At 39.0% G+C, this 13,845-nt stretch overlaps 1 protein-coding gene across 17 annotated transcripts in view; it reads right to left on the bottom strand.

Moving 5' to 3' along the window:
- Positions 1-13,845, bottom strand: part of CFAP54 (cilia and flagella associated protein 54) — a 372,233-nt gene that overhangs the window by 232,853 nt on the left and 125,535 nt on the right. For 16 of the 17 annotated variants that reach the window (XR_011380202.1, XR_007919544.2, XR_007919541.2 and 13 more), the window contains 5 exons: positions 13,109-13,223; positions 9,556-9,645; positions 8,770-8,896; positions 2,132-2,246; positions 1,031-1,131 (listed from right to left, as the gene is read on the bottom strand). Coding sequence is in view for 11 of the 17 variants with exons in the window: in XM_051845787.2 (XP_051701747.2) it covers positions 1,031-1,131; positions 2,132-2,246; positions 8,770-8,896; positions 9,556-9,645; positions 13,109-13,223 (548 nt within the window). In the remaining 6 variants the exon portion in view is untranslated. The remainder of the gene's footprint in view (positions 1-1,030; positions 1,132-2,131; positions 2,247-8,769; positions 8,897-9,555; positions 9,646-13,108; positions 13,224-13,845) is intronic. The other variant, XM_051845790.2, reaches the window with a different exon arrangement.

Genomic DNA, 13,845 nt, shown 5'->3' with positions numbered 1-13,845 from the left:
ACTCACTCTCTACTCTGTTTCTGTGCCTTTCAAATAAAAATGTTTTAAAAAATAAATAAAACTATTATATGATCCAGCCCCACTACTGGGTACACATCCAAAGGAAATGAAGTCATTATAGCAAAGACATACCTGCACTTCCATGTTTATTGCAGCACTATTCACAATAGTTAAGATTTAGAAAGAACCTAGAAGTACATCAATAGATGATTGGATAAAGAAAATGTGGGGAAAATACACAATGGGATATTATTCAGTCATAAAAAATTATGAAATCCTGTCCTTTGTGGCAACACAGATGGAACTGAAGAATATCATGTTAAGTGAAATAAGCCAAGCAAAGAAAGAAAAATAATACCCATGTTCTCCCTTATGTGGAACAAAAACCACTGAAGAAGAAAATAGAGTAGTGGTCATTAGAGACCAGGAGGGGAGGAGGGAAAGGGAATAGAGAGGTGCTGGGTAACAAATACAAAGATGCAGTCAGATAGGAGGAATTAAGTAGTCTGCAGCACAGTAAGGTACCTATCATCTATACCAATTTATGATGTACTTCAAAATAACTAAAAATTCTGAAGGCTCCCAACATGCAGAAATGACTAATGTTTATTACCCAGATTTGATCATTATATACTGAATACAGGTACCAAAGGATTATACTGGACCCCCATAAAGATGTACAAATATTATATGTCAATTAAAAATGTTTAAGTGGATACCAGGTCCAGTGATAATTGAAAGAAGTCTGCCAGCTTGGTTCTGACCACCCTTTCTAAACTGTTGCTGCCGCTAATAATGCTAAAGCCAATCATTCTATGGCATATCATCCTTTTCACTTCATAAAAGTAACTCAAATTTCAAGCTGTTTTTCTTATGTGTGTGTTTATTTCTTGACTGTGACCTTTCATTAGTATGTAACTTCCTTTAGGGCAGTGATTTTAATTGGTTCATCAGTGTATCCTCAGTACTCTACATAATGCCTGACACATAGGATCCCTCATGTAAACTAGTTGAATTAATTGATTAGTACCTTTCATGTTCCGGCATTTCCAAAATTACTGGATTTTTGGCAAAAAATTCCTTGATAGTATCCCTTTTTTTCTGTCTTCTTTTTGGTTTCATATCTACATTCTTAACAAAGGAGATAACAAAAATATCACAAATTAAATAAATTTAAACTTGGAACATAAAAGTGTAATCTACTCATAATGCTTATCACTTGATACTGAAAGTTTCGTTATATCGCTCAATGAAAATTGTTATTAAAAGTAACAGAAGTACCCCCATAAACAAAAAAATCCCAATTAAAAGAAGTGAAATTGACATTTTGAGATTTGATAATTATTTACAGCCTTTGTTTCTACTGTTGAGAAACAGCAGTTTTTGTTCTTCATACCACTTGTTGAACTCTTTATTTAGTGTAGGGTTAATCTTATGAATATAAAGTAAACTAAAAATAGATCTTTGTAAAAACTAAGAGTGGGAATAAGAAAGTGAGGAGGAAGAAGGACGGGAGCATGGGCTGGAGGGAGGGTTGGGTGTAAAGAATCACTATGTTCCTAAATCTGTATTTATGAAAAGCATTAAATTTGTATACCTTAAATAAAATTTAAAAGAAAGAATTGAAGAAAAAAATAAAAAGTCAACATAGGGGCTGGCACTGTGACATAGCAGGTTCACAGCTGCTGCCTGCAACGGTGGCATCCAATATGGGAGTCAGTCCATGACCCAGCTGCTCCACTTCCAATCCAACTCCCTGCTAATGCGTCTGAGAAGTCAGTGGAGGTCAGCCCAAGTGCTTAAGCTTCTGCCACCCATGTGGGAGACCTGTTTGAAGCTTCTGATTCCTGGCTTCAGCCTCTCTCAACCCTAACCATTGTGGCCATTTGGGGAGTGAACCAGTAGATGGAAGGCCTGTGAATCTCTTTCTCTCTCTCTTTCTCTCTCTTGCTCTCTGTAACTCTGCTTTTCAAATAAATAAAATAAACCTTTTTTAAAGTCAACATAAAATTATAATGTGTAAAATAATATCCTTCTGATTGATCATAACTTAAAAAGTAGCCAATCATATCTAGATACTTGGATCTCTTAATGTCATTAGCTTAAAAATCAAAACTTGTAAGAAACTTACTCTTCCGATTTCCATTACTGCAGCTTTGAACTTCTTGAAAGGTTTCTTTGCCTTTTTAGAAACAGCATTTTCCTTATGTTTTACTCTTTTGGCTCCAAGGAGGGTCTCATTCCTCCTAATGCAAGAAGATAAAGTCAGTCAAAAAGACCTGTAAAACTTTCCAAAAACATACCAAAATTATAAATCTGTAATTAATGTTATCACTAAAATTATGCAGAGAACAACATCCAAAACTGCTGTGTCTCATAAATAAATTAGGCTGTGATATCTGGTTATGAAAGAATAACCAGATATCACATTTTGACCTTGCAAAAGCAATGCCAATCATGCCACAAAATAAATGCAATAAGACCTGATGCATCTCTAGGACAAGGAGGAAGAGTTGAAGGCATGATGTTGGTGGAACACAACTGGACTAAAAATACAGTAACATGGATACTTCTCTTTACCCCTGAGAAGAAAACTACAGAGGAGTGACCCTAAATAAGCTTCCCTGCTTCCATCAGATTTCATTCTCTTTGGTTCCATCTTGTGCAAGCTCCTAGCCCCTCCTGCTTCTGGATATTAACAGCTAAGCATTCTAGATACCTGCTAAACTTTCTCTCTTCATGAGCAGGGGGTCTTACTTCTTAACCTTATTTTCTTAATTATGGACTCTGGTGATAATCCCACCATCCTCTCCAAATACTGTGAAGGCTCTCACTAGCCCTCTATTGATACTTATCACCTATTTTTCCTAAAAGGTATATGTTTTCTGGAATAAGTTCTTCTTTTGGTAAGAACTGGTCAATTACAGCAAAACCATGCTTCAACATAATCAATGGGATCCAAAAATCTAAGTGTGAAAATGTAGAGCCGCAGTGCCAGTGCTGTGGCATATGGGTAAAGCCGCTGCCTGCAATGCCGGTATCCCATCTGGGCGCTGGTTCCAGTCTTGGCCTCTCTACTTCTGATCCAACTCTCTGCTACGACCTGGGAAAGCAGTGGAAGATGGACAGTCCTGGAGCCCCTGCACCCATGTGAGAAACCCAGAGGAGGTTCCTGGCTCCTGGCTTTGGATCAGCACAGCTCCAGCTGCTGTGGCCATCTGGGGAGTGAACCAGCGGATGGAAGACCTCTCTCTCTTTCCCTCTCTGTAACTCTGCCTTCAAATAAATAAATAAATCTTAAAAAAAAAAAAAAAGTAGAGTCACTTCCATACAATGCTAATGAAATGACTGGGTAAGTTCCAGGGGTTGGGAGACACTGTGTAATCCAAATCTGTCTTGGTCCCTGTGGTAGGTGGCCACTCACTTCAATTTTGACAAAGATGATCCAGGATCCTGTGGTTGGTTGCGTTTCCAACCCAGCTACAGCAATTCTAAGAACCTCTCAGTTAGGTGACATCTATCTTGGCAAATATTTTGTCTGCCTAAACTAGAAAGCTTGGGGACTTCGGGATCTATCCTTCACAACTTGGCATCCTGAGACTGATTGTTGACCATTTTCCCACAAGCTTGGTCTCTTCTCTACATCCTCTGTCTCTCAAACCACCAAATGCTTAATGATTGTTATGTTATTTCAGAAAAAAAGATGGGAAGGAGAGGAGGTCATGGATGTGTTATTTGAGCTAATATTTTTCCAGCCTGCTCAAGTGTCTCTACCTCTCAAAGAACCTTCATCCACTGAATAAATTAAACTCAACTTCTTGACCTCTTCACAGCTCTGTGAAGCTCCGACTGCTTTTTATATTGCTTATAGTGCATCGACAATTATTTTTGTTTTCATTCATTCAATGTTACTGATCTTTTATTTTGTAGCTTATTCATTGTTTTGACTATTTATATTTGTACATGTTTCTAGGTCATTGGGTCCTGATGGCTATCTGCCTATTATTTCCCAAGTATTGCTCTGTTTTATCTTATCTGATGGTACAAATCCCTATTTTTTGCTTTTTTCCCAAATAATTTCCATTTTTCCAGCCTATTCTGCATAGAATAATTTGACTGGAATTTTAATTGGAATTTCATTAAGCCAACAAATTCATTTGAAGATAATAGAAATCTTTATAATATTCTGTCTGTCCAACAAGTATTGTACTATTTGTTCATTCATTCAAGTGTTTTTAAAAAATACATTAGTAAAGATGTTCAGTCTTCTTCATATAAATCTATGTTGCCTCACAATTCCTAATAAACTTAATCTTGAACTCCGTAGAAATTGGATCTTTTTCTATTAAGCTTTCTAGTTAGCATAAGGTGGTTATTAATTTTGCAGCTGACTGTTCTATAATACCATGCAATAAATAACCATCTATTACTAATGCTAATGGTTTTCAGTTCATTATCTTTAGCTTGTTAAGTTAAAAAAATTATCATTTGTAAAATCCCTATTTTCAGATTTCATTGTGGAATTATCTTAGTAAACATTTTGAGATACTGTTATGTTATAATCATCTTCTAGGTTCCATTTCATATCTTAATGCACTGTAAAGAACTTTCAGAACAACGTTAAGTAACAGAAGAAATAACAGCTTTCCTTGCTGTCCAACTTTTTTTAACAGAGAAAAAAATTATTCTACACATTTGCCAGGAAATGATTGCTGAATTTCATTGTGTGACTTTTTTTAACGCCTACTGGAAACCCCTTTGTAATAATCACATTTCACAAATAATCACAGATCTACTATATTTGCACTGAGAATAAAATCTACATTTTCACTGCTGGACTTAAATGTAAGATGTGATTTTGGATTTTTGCTTTTATATACTGCTAAGTAAGATTGATCCCATAATTTCCCAATTTTTTATTTTCTTTTTCTGAGATTCTGTTATCAGAGCCTGTAGTGATAAATTTACCAGGAAAGTTTATACTCATGATCTAAAATAGTTTTACGAAAAACAAAATTTATTCTTTCAAGATATGAAAGAATTATCCTAAATACTATTTTGGTCAATTTCCATGTTTAAAATTTTTCCAAATAATCACCATTTTTCAACTAGATTTTTTAAATTTACTATTATTAATTTGTACATACTATTATCTAATTCTTGCTTAACCACTTCCAAATTTATGATTATTTTCTCTTTGAGTTACTAGTATCCAGAAATTTACCTAATTTATTCATAAAACAACCAGATTTAGTTACTGTAAATTGGACAGAGAGAGAAATATTCCATCTGCCAGTTTACTTCGCAAACAGCCATAACAGCCAGGGCTGCTCCAGGCCTAAGCCAGCAGCCAGGAGCTTCTTGCAGGCCTCCCACGTGCATGGCAGGGTACCAAGTACTTGAGCCATTTCTACCGCTTCCCCAGGCACATTAGTAGGGACCTGAACTGGAGTGGAGCAGCCAGAACTCCAACCAGCGCCCTTATGGAATGCTGATACTGCAAACAGTGGTTTAGCCCGCTGTGCCATAGCACCTGACCCTAAATGGGACTGTTTTAAACCCAACTGACAATTAATTAATTTCAAATTTTATTTATAGTTTCTTCTTTCTTTTTTTAATTTGCTTTGTTATTTTTCCAGTCTTTTGAGCTCAAACAAAACTCATTTAACTTTATTTTTCTTATTTAGTAAGAGAAGCTTTAGCAGTTAAGAATTTGTCTCTAACTACTGCTTTGGGTACATTCAAAATGTGGGGTTTCCCACTGTTACTATTTTAAAAGGATCTACAGCTTTTAGTAAGATTTATTTTCTGATCAAGTAATTGCATATGCTAAGAATTTATTTTATTATAAAGTTTCAGTTTTATTGCCGTGCAAGCTTTATTTTGTAGCTTAAGTTTACTTAAAAGAGTATTCTAAAGAGTGTTTATTTAGTCTTATTGGGCTATATACATATTAATCTCATTCATTTTACTAATTATATCTTCTAGGTCCTTTTTGTTTTGATCTTTTTAAATGTGAGATATAAAACTCTCTCAGTATTATTATGTTCCCGTTGAATTAGCCTTCCTTTCAGCAATTTCCATATACTTTGGCTTTTTTGTTAAATACAACATGAAAGTTCACTGTGATTTATAAATATTATTGAAAGACTTATCCACTTTGAATGTCAAAAGTTAACATTGAAAATAAGTGATGTCAGATGTTATTCCTTAAATATTATCAGGACAACTGATAAACTGGGGGAAAAACTAATAACAAAGTAAATAGCATATATATTAAAACTTTAAATACAAACCATGAAATCGGAAGAAAATACAGATGCAGTTGGTCTGTTCCAATATGAGAAAATTCCTCTGTGCCAAAACAAACTGGGCATATGAACAAAACCAGAAAACAGACATTCCTACCAATGCAGAAATCAGAGTACTGATCTGCATCTCCTCCTCTACCTTTCACCTGGTGCGGAGTGCTGTGAAACACCTGCTCAGTCTTGAAACGTGAAATTATTCCTTTTGTTTTGACCTGCCCCGTCTCCACCTTGAAGTCTTGTGTTACACCACTGTTTGCTGCTTTCAAGCCACTTATTCTATCTTCCCTTGCAGAATATCTATTCTTCCTAGTTGAATTTCCATATTCAGCTCTCCAAATTTGCCTACACACCAAAAGTGTCTTCTGATTTTCTTTGGTATCAAAACTGCTATTTAAAGCTTCTAAACATCTAATTTTGGTGGTTTTTTTTTTTTTTGTAATTTAATAGAGATCTAATTCTGACCAATTATCTTATTATCAAGGCCTATTTTATTAATAAAAGTAATGTCCTTTTTTTTTTTTTTTTTTTTTTTTTGACAGGCAGAGTTAGACAGTGAGAGACAGAGAGAAAGGTCTTCCTTTTTCCGTTGGTTCACTCCCCAAATGGCTGCTATGGCCGGCGCACTGCACCAATTCAAAGCCAGGAGCCAGGTGCTTCCTCCTGGTCTCCCATGTGGGTGCAGGGCCGAAGCACTTGGGCCATCTTCCACTGCACTCCAGGGCCATAGCAGAGAGCTGGACTGGAAGAGGAGCAACCGGGACACAATCCAGCGCCCCAACCAAGACTAGAACCCGGGGTGCTGGCGCCGCAGGCGGAGGATTAGCCTAGTGAGCCGCGGCGCCGGCTAATGTCCTCTTTTTCTATATCTTGAAAGTATGAGGTACATATGTATCTCCCAAGCTATTGTTCTGATAAATGAAACGCTTCTTTTAGGAAGATTATCTTCCTGTGCATTTTGAAGGAAATTTTTCTCTTCTCTTCTGCTGTCATTTTAAAAATAGATCTCATGATCTCATATTACTGATGTTCACTTTTATTGAAATGGGATGTATCTATGCTCAGCGGTTAAAGCAAAGCCCAGTTGTCATCTGTCAGAAGAAAAGTTGGATTCATTTAGCATTTCTCATAACTGGCATGGGACATTATTATTCAGACTTAGACAATGAGAGAGACAGAGCTACTACTTCTATTTGAGGAACTCTTGATTCGCATATACAAATAGAAATCCAAGGGATGACTCTACTCATTACTACAGAGGAATTAAGAGAGCATGAGGGACTGTTGCTGTGGTGTAGCAGGTAAAGCCACCGCCTGCAGTGCCGGCATCCCATATGGCTGCCAGTTTGAGTCCCTGCTGCTCCACTTCCAATCCAGCTCTCTGCTATGGCCTGGGAAAGCCATGGAAGGTGGACCAAGTGTGTGGGCCCCTGCACCGTGTAGGAGACCCAGAAGAAGCTCCAGGCTCCTCCCTTCAAATCGGTGCAGCTCTGGCCATTGCAGCCATTTGAGAGTGAACCAGCAGATGGAAGACCTTTCTTTCTTTCTCTGCCTGTGCCTCTCTGTAACTCTGTCTTTCAAATAAATAAATAAATCTTTGAAAACAAACAAAAAAGAGCACATGAAAAATGAAAAGTGACCCAAACTGCGCCCAAAATCCTGCGTGAAAAAGAGACAATGGCCTTGAAATGCTATAATCTACCCCATCTATGCTTATTTCTTAGTCTTAGTTACATATTATGTTTACTTTTGTTTATTCATTCATTTACACACAGGTGGTTTTCTAAAGTTTATTTTTAACTTATTTGAAAGGCAGAGAAACAGAGATTTTCCATCTGCTGGTTCACTCCTCCAGATGTCAGCAACAGCTGGGACTGGGTCAGGCCAAAGCCAGGAGCCCAGAAATCCATGGGTTTCCTGAGAGAGTGGCAGGAACCCATCTACTTGAGCCGTCATCACCTGCTGCCTCCCAGAGTACACATTAGCAGGAAGCTGGATCAAAGTGAAACCAGGAGTTGAACCTAGGCATCCAGCAGTCATCTCAGGCATATCTCAACCCTTTTAAACAATTATTTGAGAGCAAGTGAGAGAATGCTCCCATTCACTAGCTTTGATACCCAAGTACACACAATGAGCTGGCTTTGGGCCAGGCTGAAACCTGAAGCCAGAAATTCAATCTAGTTCTCCCACGTGGGTGGTAGAAACCCAATTACTTGAGCCATCGCCACTGCCTCCCACCATGTGCAGTAACAGGAAGCTGGAGTCAGAAGTAGGAGCCAGGCATCAACCAGGCACACCTGTGCGGGATGCAGATGTCTTAACCTGTACCTTAACCACTAGGCCAATACCTGCCCCCAGGTGGTTGTCTTAACTGCATTTACTCCACACTCTTTATGTATCTTAAAATAACATGTTACTTTCTAATAACTGTTAACACACGTTAAACTGATAATACAAGTACCTTTTCAAAAATTCATGGACAGGAATTGTTATCTCTACCACAAGGTGAAATTTTTCTTCATTCATGCATTTTAGCATAACTTGTGTAAAGAATTCCAAGAATCTAGGTCTCTGTTTAAATTTCATAACTGTGAGAAAAAGGAAGTTCATATATAGTTACCAATACATTTACTGGAACTGAAAGATTACTAGAGGTAATAGTAATTTTGTCAAATAAACAAGTTTTTTAATCTGCTTTTTAGATTTTACACTTTTAAAAAGATCTATGAGTAAATGTTCTTTCTCTAAGACCAAGTAATTCTTTACAGTCTCTATTTATTTTATTTTCCAAATATTTCAGTGTTGAGAAAGATTTCATTAAAGCTGCTTCTAACATATGACTAACTGGGAGTGGCAGGGGAGAATTACTGATTATCATAATTAGTTATCCTAATTTTTATTATATTTCACTCTGAGCTAAGCAAGAATGTTGCTATCTCTTCTATTTCTTCTTAGCAAATCACTAATATAATTTTCAAAGTTTTTGTAATTTTCATAATCACATCATTCACTACCAAAATAAACCACTATCAAGGCTCTCACTTTCCAGGCTTTAAATCAGTTTCCTATTCATGTGTCTTTTATTACCTAATCATCATGATTCTGCATTATTAAGAATGGTTTAATAACCCAAACATTCTGCCTAGAACCAGTGAAATCTCGAAGTAGAGCACAGAAACACCCCAGAGGAGAAGCTGTTGTCCAGGGAGCGCAGAGTGATGACCACGGACAGGCTGAGGTCGCCTACCTTCCCTCACGGCACCTTTGACTGACCAGTTCAGAACCACCGGGTAGAGAAAGACAGGGTCTTCTGCTCCCGACAGCTCCGCAGCGGCGTCTAGGAGGTGAAAAGTGCGTGAGCTGCAGGTTCTGCTTACCGTGGGCGGCCAAAAACAAACATTTCTTGGAAGGAATGGAAAATGGGAAACTACTCAATGTTTCTTTCTGAATTATGTGCCTTGAAACATCAGATATAAACTCCTGGCTCCTGGCTTCAGCCTACCCAAGCCTGGCCATTGCGGCCATTTGGAGAGTGAATTAGTGGATGGAAGACTCTCTCTCTCCCCCCTAACTCTGCCTTTCAGAATCAGTAACTCTGAAAAAAAGGAAACATTAGTTACATCATTACAGTTTAGAGATTAAGAAGAAAACAATAATCACAATCGTTTCCTTCCAATTTTTCGCATAAAAGCTGTCTGTCACCAAACGGAGCTTCAAAGGCATCATTGTCTGTAATTCAACAACTGTTATTTATTAGCAAACTGCAGACCTAGAAACCTACCAGTTATGTCAACTCCATTTTAACAAAATTATCTTTTAAAAGATGGTAAAGTATAGCACAACCATGACACCAGATTGTCTGTTAAAATTCTAACCCTGACACTTTCCTGTTAGAAAGTTTTGGGGGGCCGGCACTGTGGCGTAGTACGTTAAAGCCCTGGCCTGCAGTGTCGGCATCTCATATGGATGCTGGTTCAAGTCCCAGCTGCTCCACTTCTGATCCAGCTGTCCGCTATAGCCTGGGAAAGCAGTGGAAGATGGCCCAAGTCCCTGGACCTGTGTGGGAGACCTGGAAGATGCTCCAGGCTCCTGGCTTCAGCTCAGCTCAGCTCTGGTTGTTGTGGCCATTTGGGAAGCAAACAAGCAGATAGAAGACCTCTCTCTCTCTCTCTCTGCCTCTACCTCTCTCTGTAACTCTGTTTTTCAAAATAAATAAAATAAATTTTTTTTTGACAGGCAGAGTTAGACAGTGAGAGAGAGAGAGAGACAGAGAGAAAGGACTTCCTTTTGCCGTTGGTTCACTCCCCAAATGGCTGCTATGGCCAGCGTACTATGCCGATCCGAAGCCAGGAGCCAGGTGCTTCCTCCTGGTCTCCCATGTGGGTGCAGGGCCCAGGCACTTGGGCCATCCTCCACTGCACTCCCTGGCCACAGCAGAGAGCTGGACTGGAAGAGGAGCAACCAGGACACAATCCGACGCCCCAACCGGGACTAGAACCCAGGGTGCCAGCACCGCAGGCGGAGGATTACCCTAGTGAGCCGCAGCGCCAGCCTAAAATAAATAAAATAAATCTTAAAAAAAAAAAAAGTTTTGGAAAGTTACTTAGGACCTTTGTGTCTCTGTTTCTTTTTCTTTAAGATTGGGATTATAGTAGAATCCCAAATATGCTTGTTGTATATGGGTTGTATGTTTTAATGTCTATAAAATACTTAAAACAGTGCCAGACACAAAAATGCTGTACACTCTTTAGAATCGGCCCTAAGGCATTCAGATCTGGCTAAAAAGCCAAAGAGAACATTTCAGACATGGAAAGCCAAGACACTGTGGCAAAAAAATGACCCACATGAAAGATCTCTGTGATTGAGATCCCAGTGGAAAGAAGGCGCCATCAAAGAAGGTGGTACCTTTCTCTGATGGGAGGAGAGAGCATCCACTTTGATTTTGGCCTTGTCTAAATAGTGTCGGAGTTTGTGGACTCAAAAGGCTTCCATAGCCTTGGTAGCTCATGACAAGAGCCTCAGGTGATCATTGGCATCATAAATAAGAGTGTCAATTGTTAAATCAACAACAGGAGTCACTGTACACTTGCTCCACATGTAGGACCTCTTTCCTTAATGAGTTGTACTATGAGAATTAACGGTAAAACTGGTCTTCAAACAGTACTATATACTTTGTGTGTCTGGGTGGGTGCAAGCTATTGAAATCTTTACTAGTATAGAGTTGATCTTCTGTATATAAAGATAATTAAAAATGAATCTTGATGAAGAATGGGATGGGAGAGGGCGTAGAAGGTAGGACAGGTGTAGAGGTGGGAGGGTGGTTATAGGGGGAGGAATGGCTACATTCCAAAAGCTGTACCTAAGAAATTTATATTTATTAAGTAAAAGCACTCTTAAAAAAAAAGCTGTACCAAACTATCTTTATTGTTATTGATTTTACTATTTAGCTATTAATATTACATTATGATTCTTCATAAAATGTTTTATTGATATTATGAAAATAAGTAATTCAAATTTCTAGCACATTTTACATTTTAAGGAATTATACTTTTTTTTTTTTTTTTTGACAGGCAGAGTGGATAGTGAGAGAGAGAGACAGAGAGAAAGGTCTTCCTTTTGCCGTTGGTTCACCCTCCAATGGCCGCCATGGCCGGCGCGCTGTGGCCGGTACACCACGGTGATCCGAAGGCAGGAGCCAGGTGCTTATCCTGGTCTCCCATTGGGTGCAGGGCCCAAGCACTTGGGCTATCCTCCAATGCCTTCCCCGGCCACAGCAGAGAGCTGGCCTGGAAGAGGGGCAACCGGGACAGAATCTGGCGCCCCGACCGGGACTAGAACCCGGTGTGCCGGTGCGGCTAGGTGGAGGATTAGCCTATTGAGCCGCGGCGCCGGCCGGAATTATACGTTTTATAAGTAACATGATTACAGCTTTACCAAAACTGGGTTTACTGATTATGGGAATAACAGGACATTAGGTTCAATTCACAAATGCAGCTTGAAATGTGCATGAAACATAGAGAAAGAGGAGACCCAAGTCAGGGCACCCTGAAACAGCATGACCACCAAAATGTAACTGAGGCACACATTAAGAGCCATGGATGCCGTAAGTACTGTCCAGTTCCCAAAAGACCATGGAGCCTCATACTTGAGAGAAATCTGAGTACTCATATGCTGCTAAAATTTGAAGCACATGTTTTCCTAAAAATATGAGGAAACTAATCATTGTAGCCATCACTCCAAACTTCACACGCTGAAATAATAATTGTTACATTAAAACTTTGGTCCACAATGAAATTCCTATAGGACAATTAAAACCAATCTTTTACTCTACTTTCTAGTCTAGCAGGCCAGGATCCAAATCACTTACATATTAACACCCCTGGTGGTATCTCCCCACACATTTGGCAACATTTGCCCTCCAGTTGGTTATCACAACCAGGGGTGTGCTATGCTTCTATGGGAGACATAAGGAATGCAGCTCAACATTAGCTCCCACAACAAAGAACGATCTGGCCCCATATGACAACAGTGTCAAGGTTGAGAAACCCTACTTTAGAATCAGTAGGCTCGAGTCCAAACCAGCTATGTAATCCTAAATAAATACTTAATCTTTATAAGCCACGTCTGTAAAATAAGGCAGTAGCAATCCCTTATTAACTGGATATTGTTAGGATTAATGACATGGTGTAAAAGCCCTGTGTATACCTTAAAGGGTTGACCAAATACTAATCCCCTTTTAATCCGTTTAACAAAATATTTTCTCATTTTAAACAGAAGTACACAAAAAATAAAAAGCTTACATTGCTTTGTCATCTTTAGTAGGTGTGTCTCCAACAAGGCCAGCTGCTCATTTATTTTTTCAGGCAACAATATCTGCTGTGGCCTCCTAGTCTTTAAAAACTTCTTAGTGGAAATCTAGGAACAGTGGTTAACTGTCAGAAGGTACTTGAACATGTTATGACAATTGCCATTTTCAAATACCTCTCTTTGAACTGTGTCTTCATACTTTGATACCCAGTAGACAAACCTATGATCTAAACGACTGAACAATACAAATTAATAACTGATAATAACAATTATTGCTTTCCGGCTAAATACCAGACTCAGCACTGTGTGCTTTGCGGTGCCTGACTGAATGTTTCTTTGCCCTCTCTCTTCCTCCTCCCTGCACCTTCTTCCCACAAACCACCCCTCCAATACTTGGACCCTCCTGAAAGCAGCTGGGGACGTGACTTTCCAAATCTTCAAAACCACAGTGCCCAGACTGCCCTCAGAAATGGATGCTTTCATTGTTTTAGTTTTTCTTCTATTTTTCTCAGGAGGGGCTTCCTTACAACAAAGCTAATGGCCTTTGCCTCTCTGCCTTTCAATAACACACAACTGCAGTTGTCATGAGTGGATTAAGAATTAGGCTGTTTGCCTCTGGCTCCCTGTAATGTCTGCTCACACAGAGCTTGGGAACGGATCTGTCAATGTCTCCTGTTCTCCAAAACCAAGATTCCAAAACCCTTTTAAGCTTAAGGGGACCTTGAGAGAC

This window comes from Oryctolagus cuniculus, chromosome 11 (genome assembly GCF_964237555.1).
Source record: "Oryctolagus cuniculus chromosome 11, mOryCun1.1, whole genome shotgun sequence".
NCBI classification, from domain to species: Eukaryota; Metazoa; Chordata; class Mammalia; order Lagomorpha; family Leporidae; genus Oryctolagus; species Oryctolagus cuniculus.
This window is presented reverse-complemented; position numbering and strand designations above follow the sequence as displayed.